The following is a 14002-nucleotide window of genomic DNA, read 5'->3' as shown; positions in this document are numbered from 1 at the left end:
CTAAATCTCGTTTTCAGAATTGAATCAGGCACTTAGAGGCCTAGGCTTGATTAAGATGAAATGGATCTCAGATACTCCTGATTTTTTTTTTCTTTTTTCTCTCCTAAATGTTCAGAGTTCTCCAAAGGGTCTTTTGTTCTCCTCTGGACTTTCTCAGGCTGTGGATCACATTTTCCCTCTCATAGTCTTTTAACATTTCCTAAATAACAGTTTTAAAGGAAATGTTAAACACAAACTTGTCTGTTCAACTCATGTAATCCAGTGACATGGAATACTTCAGGTTTTTTTTTGTTGTTTAAATCAGTGCAATTCATTGTAAGTGCCAGCCCAAATCTCTGTCACATTTAGCATTGGTGCCAAGCATTTGTCATCACTGGAGGTAATGCCCCTATTGCTTATATTTAATAAACAACAAATGTTCTCAGAGGCATCCTGTCAAATCCTCATTGTTCTGAATTACACTGATGGTGTTTTTTATTGCATCCCCAAGCCACAAGACCATAACGTAATGCAGCATGGTTTGGGTGAACTGACCAGCTTCTTGAGTCATGCAGTACAGCCTGGTGCATTAACGAATAAGTATTCCTCCAGGACGCGTAACTTTTACATGGGAAATTAAAACCAATTTGCCAGTGGAAGGACTTCCAGTACAAAGGATGAAACTTTAGAAAGAGTTCAGAAGTAACCAAGACTCCTTGGGACAGATTCCCTCTGGGATCTATTTTAGCCCTTCTTCCCTCTTCTCCGGCCATGGCCCTGCACAGTGCAGTGCACAGTGCACTGAGAAGCTCTGCAATACACCTAGCACCTTTGCCTGTACAAGTGTGAAAAGCCATGAGCTCATGTGCAGAATATTAAGTATATGCTTAAGTGCCGCGTTGGATCAAAGCCTTCTGTCAGTAGCTGTTTGGTTTCAAGGCTGAAATTAGTAATTTTATTGCTGCAGACAGATGGGACATGAAAGGTGATGTGGATGGATGGGAGCCCTCTGCTCACGCTCTGTGCTGGCTTTAACTGAGCACAGTGCTGCATAATAATGCTAGATGGCTTCTAGCTGGTCCTGTTCGAGGCAGGGCGCATGTCTGCCCGCGTCTGCCTCTGTCAGCATCCCAGAGCCATGCCTAAGCATGCTTGGTTGAGGCCTCCTGACTTGCGCTGCCCGTCCTCCCGTTAGGTGAGAGCCCCTGCGGCCCCTAAGGCAGGGGCTTTCCCTGTTCGATCCCAAGGACTGCCACGCTCTTTCCTAAACCCGCTCCTGTCCCGCTTCATGCCCTCTTTCTGCACTAGCCCATTGGCAATCTACTGACATTTGTCTGTAAATGGGAAGTTTTTCCTCTCTGACCTTTCAGCTTGTTCTCTCCTTACCCTGACTCTGATGTCCTTGCAGTTGGGGTGGGAAGATTAGGCAGATCTGGCTGGCAGACAGATCAAATCCTTACTTCTTAAACTTGGCCCAAATGTGAACCTTTGGAATTGCTATGTAAACTTTATTGTGTTTCTTCTAACTCTGCTTCTAGGCAATGGCCAAAGGCAGAAAAAGGAGCTCTGAAAGTCTTCTAGAAAGGGCCATTTCACAATATTTCCTGCCCAACCCTTGAGCACCAGAGATGCCTTACGAAAAAGAGCGTCCAAGAAATTCCAGCCGAAATGATGCCAACCTCTACACCGACCTCTCCAAATTGCTAAAAGTATCTGAATTTTGACGGTGGAGTAACTTCCCCCACTCTTACAGCACGATACGAATGCTGACACAAGCAGTTACTGTGGAGTCGTTAGAGGATTATATATTTACAACCTCTTTTATTTCAGAGCAAGTTCCCTGCATAAACAAGAGGCCAGTAAACTCCGTATCTCTAAAATATCCACAACCCAATAAGCTGCATTTAAGATATGTGTAATTGTAATCACAGATTTTCTAATACGTGGGATAATTTGAGTAGTTATGCCAGGCACAAATAAGTTTGTTCACGCTTTATCGAGAGCCATATACGAGCACAAAAGGCCATTTCAGTATTTCTTTTCCATGGGGAAACTTATCAGCATTGGTAGTAACTTCATACAGAGGGACCAAGATGCAGATAAGACTTGTTTCCCAGGGAAACTAGACAAAATACTTGATCTTTCCTACTATCCAGTTCTGCCATAACAACACAACCCTTCCTTCCTTCCTTCCTTCCGTCTCCCTCCCGCTCCTCTGTACTGCCGTCCCTGCCCGGGGCTTTGTGATGTCCTGAGATCAAACACTTTTAATCTGTTCCCACAGAGAAAATAATCTAGACAGAAAAATGACAAGCGAAAAAGTTAAATAAAAGGAAGCGAGCGGGGAGAAAAGTTCCATTTAAATGAGCGACAGTTTGACTGGGACTCGTGACCTTCGGCGTTCAGCTCTCTCTGGAGTAGCATTTGCTCAGAAAAGTAATCATTTAATCATTCTGACATTAGTGGAATTACTGACTCCAATAAAGGAGTGCCCAAGATCTGTCCTTGGGTGCCCTCCCTTGCTTTCTATGCTGAGATTTTTCAGAGGGCCACATTTAGACACCCAGATCCTACTAAAATTTAATGAGAATGGAGTATTAACTTGCTTAAGCTCTTTTGAAAAGACCAGCCTTATTTTCCTTCAACACTCATCTTCTTTGCCTCTAATCAAGCCGTTTCTAGCGAGTAAAGCAAGTATGACTTTTCAGCAGGAAGTATCAAATATAAATAGCACATGAGCTAACTAATAAGTTTGACTTATTTGGCACAATACCCTAAACCATGTCTATTAAAATATTATTAAACGATGAGAGCATCAATTATAATTAAAGTTTGGTATGCCAAGTGGCTGCCACACCAAATTGTCTGTCCACAGAGCAGAGATTTTCTGAATTTTTTTTAGCAAAGAGACTCTTAAGTAGTTTAGACCTGCCATTTAGGTTTTGTTAAAAAAAGTGGAAAGGAAAAAAGAAAGATTAAAAGGAGTCTAACTCATCATGGGAGGAATGGTTTTATCATTCGTCTTTCAAAGGGCAGACTTCTGGAGTTCTCAGCTGCTAACCTAAGCTCAGGAAAATTAGGCCTTTCCACTTATTACAGATGACATCCCCCCAGGCCAGGGATATTAATGCATTGGTGTGAAAGCCTTTTCTCAGAAGGAGCAGAGCAAGCCTGAAGATCTCCCGTGGGGAAAGGCAGGCAGACATTCAAGAGGAAGGTCTTCTGCATGCAACTAGGAGCTCAATGCACCCGTTGTGCCAGGGGAACCACTTATTGCACAAGGGCTAGAGGCCTGGCCCTGCTGCTTCCCGGTTGTTTTTATGCGATTGCTCTCTGTCTGTCTGTCATCCCCCCTTGGCATGACACTTGAGCCTGCTGGCCAAATACACTCCCAAACCTGCCACCGCGGTGTGGCCGCCCGCCCGGCAGGTCAGGGCCCCGCGGGCAGGGATGCAGGCTGCAGGGAGCTGGAGTCACGCTCCTGGGGCTCCGGGCACCCACCCCGCAGGTCGTTAATTCTTCTAATTCTGGCTAATTGCCTGTCACGGCACGGGCGATGAGTGAGGTTATACAATGGCCAAGCATAGAGTACCCCAGTGACCTGCCGGCTCCTAAAGACAGCTCAGCCATCCTCAGGATTTATTTCACCTAGACTGAACTTAGGATCAGGCAGATTATTTTATTTCATAGTGTGAATGTGCTTTCGTTACAAGAAAGCTGGATGTGATTTTTATTACTGGACCAGATTCTGGCCCGATTGATATAATCAGTGAAATCCCATTGACGTCAATGGGGTTGCCTGGATATAAGTACGGGCAGACTTTGGCCCCAGTATTCATGTTATTTGTGGTAATAAAAGGAATGTCCTGATTCTCCTAAGGAGTAATTGGAGACCAAGAGCACAATTACTTTAACAAGTGTTTCCACTTGCTTCTTTACTTGAAAATCACATGATTTTTTGTTGTTTTCAACCCCTTATTAATTTCCTTAAAGTAACTTAGTGGCCATTGCTGTGGAAGGTAAATATAATTACATAAATTTTACAGATCCATAAGCTTATGGGAAGAGCCTAAGAGAAATATTAATCTGTGGTCTTTATTTTTATTGACTATCTTCCAAGATCATCCCCATGAAGTAACTTGTATCCTACTAGTCTGGAACAGTTTTTCCAAGAGCTCAAGAAAACTTGCTCAAGAAAAATATTCAGTTTGGAGATGTCTCTTCTTTGTAAGTTGAAAGTACTAGTCATTTTAAGTCATAAGACTATGATACATTCAAACTGAGAATAACATTTTTCTTGGCTTCACAAGCACCTCTCCTTTAGGCCGTCTAACAATGAATGACTAGAGCTCTGTGAAACAGCAGTTGTCGAAGGAAGTATATTCGCATCTTCCAGAAGAGGTTGCATCAGAGATAACTGTAAAGTAGCTCATTTCACAGAACTGAGCAAACTCCCTGGTGCATTAGATGTTCCAAGTGCCCTTATGGTTTCTCAGAAAGATTTTACTGTAAATGTACACAAAATCTCGGCCTAGAAAAATTGACAGTGCTTAAGTAAAAGATAATGTTACATGAATGAATTTCCACCAGGCAAATACCACGGTTCAAGTATGGCCTCATTTAAAAAATAACCTTTGCTTTTGTAAAGTATGGCAATTACAAGTTCTTCATCTATTCACAAAAGAGGCAGTTAAGGTGATGTTTCCATATTCTGTTCATCAGCGTACCAAAATCTAGTCCTGGAAGAAAAAGACCACTTCACAAACTCAAGTGGAGATGCACACCTCCCATTCTGCATTTCGCTTTTATGCTCATACTAGTAACTTGTGCTTGGTCACACTTACACTATTAAATTGGACTTAGTAGTTGAAGGCCACTGTACAATCATTAGATTGCAGTGTCTGATCAGCAGCAGCAATCTGTTTCAGATTTGAGCTAATCACCATCAAGAGAAAAACACCATGGCTCTGCAAAGCTTCCTGTTCCTTCTACTCAGATTAATTCAGATAACGCTCTGCAAACTCTGTTGCCCCAAGTACTGTGGCTCAAGACAGTATAGCTGGCCACGTGACTCCGGAAATGCTTGGTTAATACATCACCTCAAAGCAATGCAAAGTCTAGACACACAGCAAAAAGAAACAGTAGCTTCAGTAGTACAGAACAGAGTTTCTAAAATGTAAGATTACATTTCTTGTTAAATATAACTTTCTTAGGAAAATAGCCAGCTACACATTACTTCATAGCCTTAAAAATGTCTCATGGTCTGCTCCTCCTCTAGCTCACCCTTCAGCTCAACTAGGCTCACCTCCTGCTCTCCAGAAAGTGATACATTTTCAAAAATAGAAATGCAAAATAGAATATTTCAAACACATGAACTGTATTTGTCTCCCTTAAATACATCCATTCAATAATGTTCTTGGGGCCAAGAAAAAAAAAAATCAGTCCGGTACTGAAAAGGGAAGGTAGAAAGGGACCAGAATCAAGATAGATGTTTTTCAAGCAGAAAAGTCATATGTTACTCAAAAACACCTCAAAACTACCCATGCAATTCTATTTACTTAATGGAGTTACCTCAGTGCAAATGACAGAATTTGTCTAACGTAAATACTGACATGACAAGACAAACACCTCACCTGCTACCTTGACCTGGTTGGCTCTGCAGGCCCTGCATGACACCACTGGGAACTCTTCCGCCTGGTACATGGAGTAGTCCGTGCTTGCAACCACGATCCTATCCCCGGGTTGCCACGAGCTCACATCATCCTCCAGGTTCAGGACAGTGCTGTTCACATTGGTGTCAATGGTTACTGTAAGCTTGGGCTTCACTGAAAAGCAAAACGGGAGGGTGGGGAGTTCAGTTAATCTTATCACAAAGTGCTTGCTCATTTTTTTGTCTGGAACACCACCAAAAATGATGATTTCCTCATGCAACATGAAACAGTTAACGCTTCCAAACATGCTCTTTACTGGTTTTGGTTTGGAATGCAAGCAAACAATAAAGTGTTTTTTGTTAGTTGCAGGCAGGTGGATTTTCCACTAGCCCCACAACTAAATTTAAATGTAGTCCTTAGGGACTCGTTTTCACCACACCCACTTAGCAACAGCACTTACGGGCACTGGGCACTGGTATTTACAGCAGCCAAGTGTTCTTTAACATAATGACTGCTTTTTCCAACAAGCCATTTTCTACCCTTCTGTTCCCACCAACTGAACACTAAAGCATCCCGTCTAATAACCAGGTTAGAATAGCGGTGTTGGAATTAGTAACTGCAGAACGAATTATTACTTTTAAAACCTGTTGTCTTCTCACACACTAAATGAGTAACCCTACCTCATTCCAAAATGCTCTAGTAAAAGTCAAGGTATGTAAAGAAGGGACTTGCCCAGTGTTTGCCAGAGCATTGCTGGGTTTTAGAGACAACACCCTGTTACCTCTGCTAGCGTGCAGGAATTTTTCCTGAGATAAATCTTCAGCTGTTGTACCTGTCTTCTTATCTATATCCCAGCCAAAACTGTAACTTGGGAGATTACTGAAGTAACTCTTATGCTGAACACAAGTCACTCATCAGAGGACAGTATTTCTGCTTTTCCCTGGTCTGGATTAGGCCTATACTGTCTACCTCAGGCAGAGCGCTCACCGGAGGGGACCACAAGTCTCTGGGTACCAGCAACAAAAATACTACATGAAATTCAAGTTTCTCAGATGGATTCTCTTCCTCAGGGTTGAACTCCTGCATCCTCCGAACAGCCATGCCAAGGGAGGAAGAGTGCAGAACAGGCCCTCCGAATGACACGAGAGTCTGGCTTTCAAAAACAGGTCACATACCAGATTTGCCACACAGGAACCGTACTTTGTAGTTCTGGCAACCTTCGTCTGTCTGGTCCTTACCATGGCACAGGAACCTAAAATCGCGGCCGCTTTTGTAAAAAACCTCAGTTGTTAAATTAGCTCCATCAAGCGTCGCTGCCTGAAATGAGAATAGAAATATGAAACGGGTGATACCTAGACACGAAGGGATTTCACCGACACATCGACACCTTCGGAACAGGCTATTGCTTTGTTTTCAGATGATGCACAATAGTTGCATAACAAAACAGGATGACTGCCACATGTATTATCCAGCCAGCACTCCAGCTGGTGCTCAAACAGAGCTATTTTACATGCAGACTGCGTAGATTATTGCTAGGTGTATGTGTTTCTCCCATATCTATATTAAGACCATGTGCTTTTTTTGGAAGGAGTATTCTGAGCTTGCTAACATCTGCCTTGGTGCCCTAGATTTTCTCTTGCCATTTGTTTGAGGTCAGATGAAAACACTGAACACAGATGCTTGTACCCAAATGAACTCATGGTTTCCCAGCCTCTGACTGTACTGGTTTTATTACTTGTGGCTAGACTATGTCTGAGCCTTGCAGAAGAAAGAGGTGTGTGGGGGGATCTTGTTTCTTCTTTGCATGGACCAGTGATAGTTGCTATCTCTACTAAGAAAATAGAAAGCTGTTTTGACATCCATACTGGAGCACTGCTGCAAAAGGAACAAGAAGAGATGGCATTTTCCTCCACGTGTGTGCCAGGCACCAGTGTGATGATACACAGCATCTCCTGTGTTCCTGCTGGAGCATTATCACTCCTCAGGGTCAAGTTAAGCTTCACAGTCTGGCTCTGAGGCCTGCAATTCCCCTGACCCTTTCACGAAAATATGATGCGTTGCCTTAGACAACCCAAATGGCACATGCATTTTAACAAAGCACCAGGAAATAAAATATCTTTCAGTGATGAGCCCGATCCTGCATCTCTCGCTCATGCTGACCTTCCTTGTTAATGCAGGCACTCCGCTGCCCTGTGTAGGATTAGCACCACCAGCTGAAGGAATGTGCCTCTGGCTAGCCTGTGCTTCTATTATTATCATTTTATCTTCGGTTTTCTTGTATGTAGCATAGCCGGAGCAGGCCAGCTGGTATAAATCAGTGTGACTTTATGAAGTCAATGAGTAACACCAGATTACACTACATGAGGATTTTCCCTAAGATCCTGAGGATAAACTAAAAAATGCTGTTTCACTTTTAATATACATGGAAAAAAAAGTAGCTCTCATTTAACAGAACAGAAAAATAGTTTTGCTTCTTGAACAGAAGAATGTATTTCTTTTTTCCCTTCTAATATGTATGCTGAAGGGACTGTATCATAATGAACATCTGACCTCTGTTCTAAACTAAGTTGTCACTTCAAATATATACATATGGAAGCTGAAATGAATGTGGATTTGCTCAGACCTGACAAAAAGTTATGGGGCAATTTTTTCCTCTGTGTTCAAGAGGAGATTCTTTATAACATCTAGCCCTGGAAACTTTCACTCATACTGTCAGCATTCCCATTTACTTCAATAGCAGTATTCTTGTGAATAAGGACAACTCTACCAGTTCAGAGTATGCAGGAACCTTAGGTTCAGCATCCCACTGATATAGAGTATTTTATTGTCTTTCGCTAGGTAATGCTTCAGTTACTGTTTTACCAAATAGATATGCAAAGTATCTAGCTGGCATTTACCAAGAAAAGCTTTTTTTTGCGGGGGCGGCCTTAAGGAGCCTTTTGCAGTCTTGGAAAAGGGTATATGATTTCTCCTTAGCTTGCTGGCCAGATGGTGTAATTACATTGTTTAGCCTCAGATAGATTTCAAATTTCCTTCCACAGAGAAAAACCAATTGACTCAAAGAAATGGCTGCAAGCTCACCGACATTTTTTTCCAACCTTCCAGTTGGTAACTTTACCATCTGATTACATTCCGTGATTATTTTTTCAGGTAGGATCCATTCCAGAACCATTTAAAAACTTTGATATTTTCCTGTGTTTTTTTCTTTTAATCTTCCAACAGGGAACCACATATTTCCTGGTACATCTGTGCTGTCTGTGGCCCCATCTGTACTCCTGCTTATGCCAGAAGCCACAATTTACTGAAGGAGGCTTAATTCTATAACATTTTGTCTCAGAAAAATACAGAGGTTGGATATCAGATTTTGTCGGTTATGCATTAGAGCAGTAAAATAATCAGTGTCTTTTATTTAGAAACAAAATTCACTGACAAGAACCATATTTTTAGGTTTGGATCTGAATCACTCCGAAGAGGACTCACTCCATCTCTCTGAAGCGAGTGGTAAGCAAGCCTACCTGGATATCAATGGGTTGACTACAGATTTTATCAGGATGAGCAGCTTTGAAGTCTGAAAGCTTCTCCATGTCCTTAGATCTTGCTTTATCAGGCTTCTCAAACCACTCTGTCCACTCTGCATCTGGAGACAAGTGCAAACAAGAAAAGTCATTTGAAAGTCAAGCTTAATGTATGCAGCAAAAATGCATAAAGCATAATTTGATCTCAGATATCATTCACAAGTTTGTTCACCAATGATCTGATTCCTGTCTCTTCCTGTCTCTTCCTGCCAGTCTGTCAGCTGCTTTTAATGATTCTGCAAGGTGTAACCAGCCAAGGGAGACTGGAGTTATTAAAAGCTATATAATTGGAGTATGGAGTATAAACATTATTAAATAGTTACGGATTTTGGATCTGTGTCCTTCTCCTTAGCTGCCTTTTCTGATTTTCAGATCAAGTTACAGTCAGTTACTGCATGTTGTCTGAAACATGGATATGATGACTATGCAGTCAAAAGAAGTAAGAGGTTGTGTGTGATCTCTTAGATCATAAGAGATGGAATTTCATACTCAATGCAGTAAAGGAAAAAGGATCCTGGTTACTTAGAGGGACCTGGAGACAACTGGGGAAAGAATCTGTGCATATTTGTTACTTGGGTTAGCAGCAATGTGCATAGCAGCCAGCAAGTCCACTCTTCCCAAATGGAAAGGCATTGCAATAAAAAGGACCATTCCGAAAAGGATTCACCCTGTTTGTCAGCTCCCTGTTGTTGAGCTAAGTGGCAAACCGACCTCTTACCTTGAACCCACTCGCTCGTTGAAGAGACGTTAAAATGTTCTCCATTCTCAGCTTGGAAGAGTTTGAATACTTTGGCCACTGCTGACCCTTTTTGACCTGCAAAACAAAAATGACCCGTAAATTCAGTGTCTGCAGTCAACAGAAGTCAGAACTGAAAAGGTAGTGATCCATGTGTGCATTTCCATATTTTAGACATAAAATCCAGAGTTAGTCCTGCACAGCTTGCAGAAAAAGCTCTTGGTCTTGGAATCAGGTTTCAGACACTTTTATAACTGCTTGGGCAATCAAGAGGAAAAATCTTGAAAAATCAAGGGGATATAAAAAAAACCCCTAACAATACAAGTATATTGCTATTTTTATTTGATGTTGTAGTAAGTGCTGTCATTAGCTGTTTTTGACAATGCCATGAAAAGTCACAGTAAGCATCACAGCTTTTCAGTTTATGAGGATATGGTTTTGCAAGAGCTTTTGAGGCTACCAGTGCAGGATACATTGACTTACATTTTCAGCTGATATAACAGGGATAGTCCTATAGCTCTCTGTCAAAGAAGGAGACAGACTGAGCTCAACAGAGCTACCTGGATTTACTGGTGCAGGATCTGGCCTTTTATCTCAGGGTTCAGATAGCCCAGGCTGAGCCCCACTCCGCTGCATCACCTCATGCATTAATGGAAAGAAGGAATATATACACAGAGCATACAATTAAATGTCTTCCCATCAATTGCTCACAGCTTCAATGTAATGTAGTGTCAAGTGAAAATGACCAAATTAATCTGAGCCATAACTCCAATACTTCCAGAGATAATGTCAAGCAAGCACTTTGTGCATGAATTACCTTGATATTCAATGTGGTCTTCAACAGAAGAGGAGGGATTTCCTTTAACAGTAATAAAACTCCATGGGTGTCTGGGAAATCAAAATGAGAAAGGATCAAATTATTTAATGTATGAGATGCATATTTCTTAAAACGCAATGTTCTTGCATTTCTCAGAGGCACCACATTCAAAACAGTCTGATTCATGTGACAGGCAGTTTAGTCAAAATTAAAAATATCTTAACATTTTATATTTCTTCAGTAAATACATCACAAGAGAAGGGAAGTTCAAAGAGAAATCCCTTCTTAATACAAACCTATAATTAGTAGTTTCTTGATGGAGTGTTTAAAGAGGCTTGCTTGTGATAGACACACAGGACACTGGCAGCTCCTCGGGGAGCCTGAAAATCTCTGTGTGTGTATGTGTGTCTGCGCGCACAAAGGGACATGAAAAAAGCCATTTGTGGTTATATGACTTTAGCCCATGTGAAAATCTCATATATCACTATTTTCTTTGGAGAGACCCGTGAGAATTTCTAATAGATGAATTGGCTGGAAAAGTGCACTAAAAAATACCTAGATAGTCTGTGGGCATGCAGTTTCCTCATTGCGAACATTGAACTGGGGCAAAGGGTTATGAGTCTGAATCATCTGTTCTGACAGATGTCAGATCTGTGTCAAAAATAACTTCATTACTATCTGACTGTTACTGGTTGAGTGGGTTCACGAGCTCCCAGCAGCACTGGAAAAGGAACACCCGGATGAGTAAGCCTGGAGGACAGTCGCTGAGGTACCCCCGCAACCGCAGAGGTGAACCCAAGGAGCAGGTGTCAGGAGCGAGTTTTATCTTGTTTCTGTCTTTGAAACTGAAGAATTCCGCATATTTCTTCTTAATGACTAACAGAATAGCAGGGCTGCTTTCAGAGAGGCTGTCACCCTTTCCCTGGGCTTAGCAACAGTCCCACAGATTAGCTTGTGTCTCTATCAGTAAAAATACCCTGTGATTTCAGTAGCACCAGGATTCACCCTTGAGTCTTGCGGGTCGCCTTACGCTCCACATCAGCTGGATAAGAGATGGTACAAACCACCCTTGGCCCTCCGAGGAGAACATATAGGGACACTGAAACCTGCGGTGCTGGAGGAGCACTGGCGAGAAGCCACCGGCGCAACTGCCTCGGGAGCCGGCCAGCGAGCTGGATGCTCCTGCTGGAAACCCTCCCGGCACGGCACCCGCCAAGGCCCTGTGGGGCCGTCACCGCTGTCCGGAGAGAGAGGCGGTGGCAGGGATGAATGACACTTTATCACTCAGCAGGCAAGATAGAAGCATTATTTTTTGGTTCCCAAAATTTGAAACAAATGATGAAAAGATGATGGTTTCAAAACGGACCAAAAATTATCTAAAAAAATACAAGGCTAGCTGGTTTTGTAAGCCAAGGTTTGGCCCAATTTTCGTATGTTACTTGTTTCCCCTAGTTAGTTTTTCACTAACAGGATTTTTAAACCAGTTCATCCTTAATGCACGAGCACACATGCCATCTGTCTGGGTCATATGAAGCAGAAAGACCAGTAAGTCCAGTAAGAGCCAAACCAGTGCTGCTTGGCTGAGATTCCAAAGGGAACAACTGTGTCATCAAGCGCTGAAAGGCTTTCTTTTAATTCATTAGTAGAAGGGAAAATGAAAAAAGCTCATTTGTAAAGAGCAAATTCCCATTTCAACGGGACAAGAATAGAGGAGGAATGCAAAGATTTTCCTTTCATTCCTCATGTTCTGGACTCGGCAAAGAGGCAATGGAAAGAGATGCCAGGAGCACAGAAGCCATGCTGGATAAATTAGCATTGCTCGTTGGCTCTTCCACAGCAAGGGGGGGTCACATGGCTTTACAGTCTGGTTGGATATGACACAACTGGAGAGAGACAGGCATTTGTCACTACAGCCACCCCCCTGCTAGTCAGCAAACAACCCAGCGTACGGCCAGACAGCCTTCGGAAAAGCACCTGGGGGTCAAGTGTGCACACCCCTACTCCTAGGTATAGCTATGGCTGAAATGGAAACCAGCGTGGCTAAATCCTATTTTACTAAAGTGAAGCAATAGGCCAAATTGCATAGAGAGAAAAGCTTTTATACATCTGACAAAGTTGCCTGTCTTCTGCTCTGCCCCCTAACTACCTCTGTCAATCTGGTACATTGACCTCCAGGCAATATTTTTTCAAAGTTGTTAAACTTAAGTGCTGAGAACACTCTTAAAAACACAGCCCTTTAAATAATGCGTCAAGATGCAGGTATTTTTGCACATACCTACAGTATGCTAGTAGGAGACAATATTTACCAACTACTATCACACTACAGTTCCCACAATGCCGCTATTATCTGCATAAGGAAATACTGTAGTATTTCACATAGCAGCATAGCAAGAATCAGCTTTTTGATTACAAACAGTAACAATGCTGAAAAACATGCTACTATAGATGAATTTCTATGGGTATTTCTATTATAAGTATTTACGGCAAAGAAGCGAGAACTAGCATTAAAACACCACGGCAGTCTAAAAACATCAAGAGCGATTTCCTTTTATAAACATATGAGAAAACCATCATTTTTCTTCCTGTTGCAGGATTGGGGAAAAAAAGTGTAATGTTCAAAAAAGCTTTTTTTGCTTCCATAACTTCAGTCTTTAAACAGAAACCCAGCAAGCTCAGGGTTCTGGGTATTTGAGAGGAGGCATTGCACTGATGGAGACAGGCTATTTCTGCAGCCTTGGTTATTTGTCTGAAATCCTTTATCCAGTGCACAGGAGTCCCTGTTGTACTTGACACAAACTCTTCATCAGCTCCCCAAAAACATACTCCATCTGCACTGCACTCCAAGCTGACACTTGTCTGTTCTGATAGACTGCTTTTTTGAATCACCTATCCCTGTAAAGTAGATTTTTTTTTCATGCTCTACAGTGACGCCTTAGTGCCTATACCGACTATGGTCCATAGAGGAACACCCACTCTTCAAAAAAAAAAAAAAAAAAAAAAAGCCTACAGAAATTCAGATAAACACAAAAAGTATAATGGCTACAGTTGGGAAAATGGCACATATTCTCAAAAACAGTGTGCGTGCCAACATAGACACTATATTAGCTACAGAAGTAGTTACACTTCACAGCATAAATTTAATGCATGCTAAATTTTGTGCTGCAGGACTCCCAGAATGTGTATTGGATGAGCTGAAGAATACACTGCATGTGTGTCTGTATGCATTTAGCTAGGGCTATATGGC

At 42.1% G+C, this 14002-nt stretch overlaps 1 protein-coding gene across 3 annotated transcripts in view; it reads right to left on the bottom strand.

The window, feature by feature from the left end:
* Positions 1–14002, bottom strand: part of CEMIP (cell migration inducing hyaluronidase 1) — a 121568-nt gene that overhangs the window by 36897 nt on the left and 70669 nt on the right. For all 3 annotated transcript variants that reach the window (XM_026121289.2, XM_026121290.2, XM_064517264.1), the window contains exons 7-11: positions 10759–10829; positions 9924–10019; positions 9146–9267; positions 6806–6947; positions 5613–5804 (exon numbers count right to left, since the gene is read on the bottom strand). In XM_026121289.2, the coding sequence (XP_025977074.2) occupies positions 5613–5804; positions 6806–6947; positions 9146–9267; positions 9924–10019; positions 10759–10829 (623 nt within the window). The remainder of the gene's footprint in view (positions 1–5612; positions 5805–6805; positions 6948–9145; positions 9268–9923; positions 10020–10758; positions 10830–14002) is intronic.

The sequence above is a fragment of the Dromaius novaehollandiae genome, chromosome 10 (assembly GCF_036370855.1).
Source record: "Dromaius novaehollandiae isolate bDroNov1 chromosome 10, bDroNov1.hap1, whole genome shotgun sequence".
NCBI classification, from domain to species: Eukaryota; Metazoa; Chordata; class Aves; order Casuariiformes; family Dromaiidae; genus Dromaius; species Dromaius novaehollandiae.
Note: the sequence above shows the minus strand (reverse complement) of the source record. Positions and strands in the feature narration are given on the sequence as shown.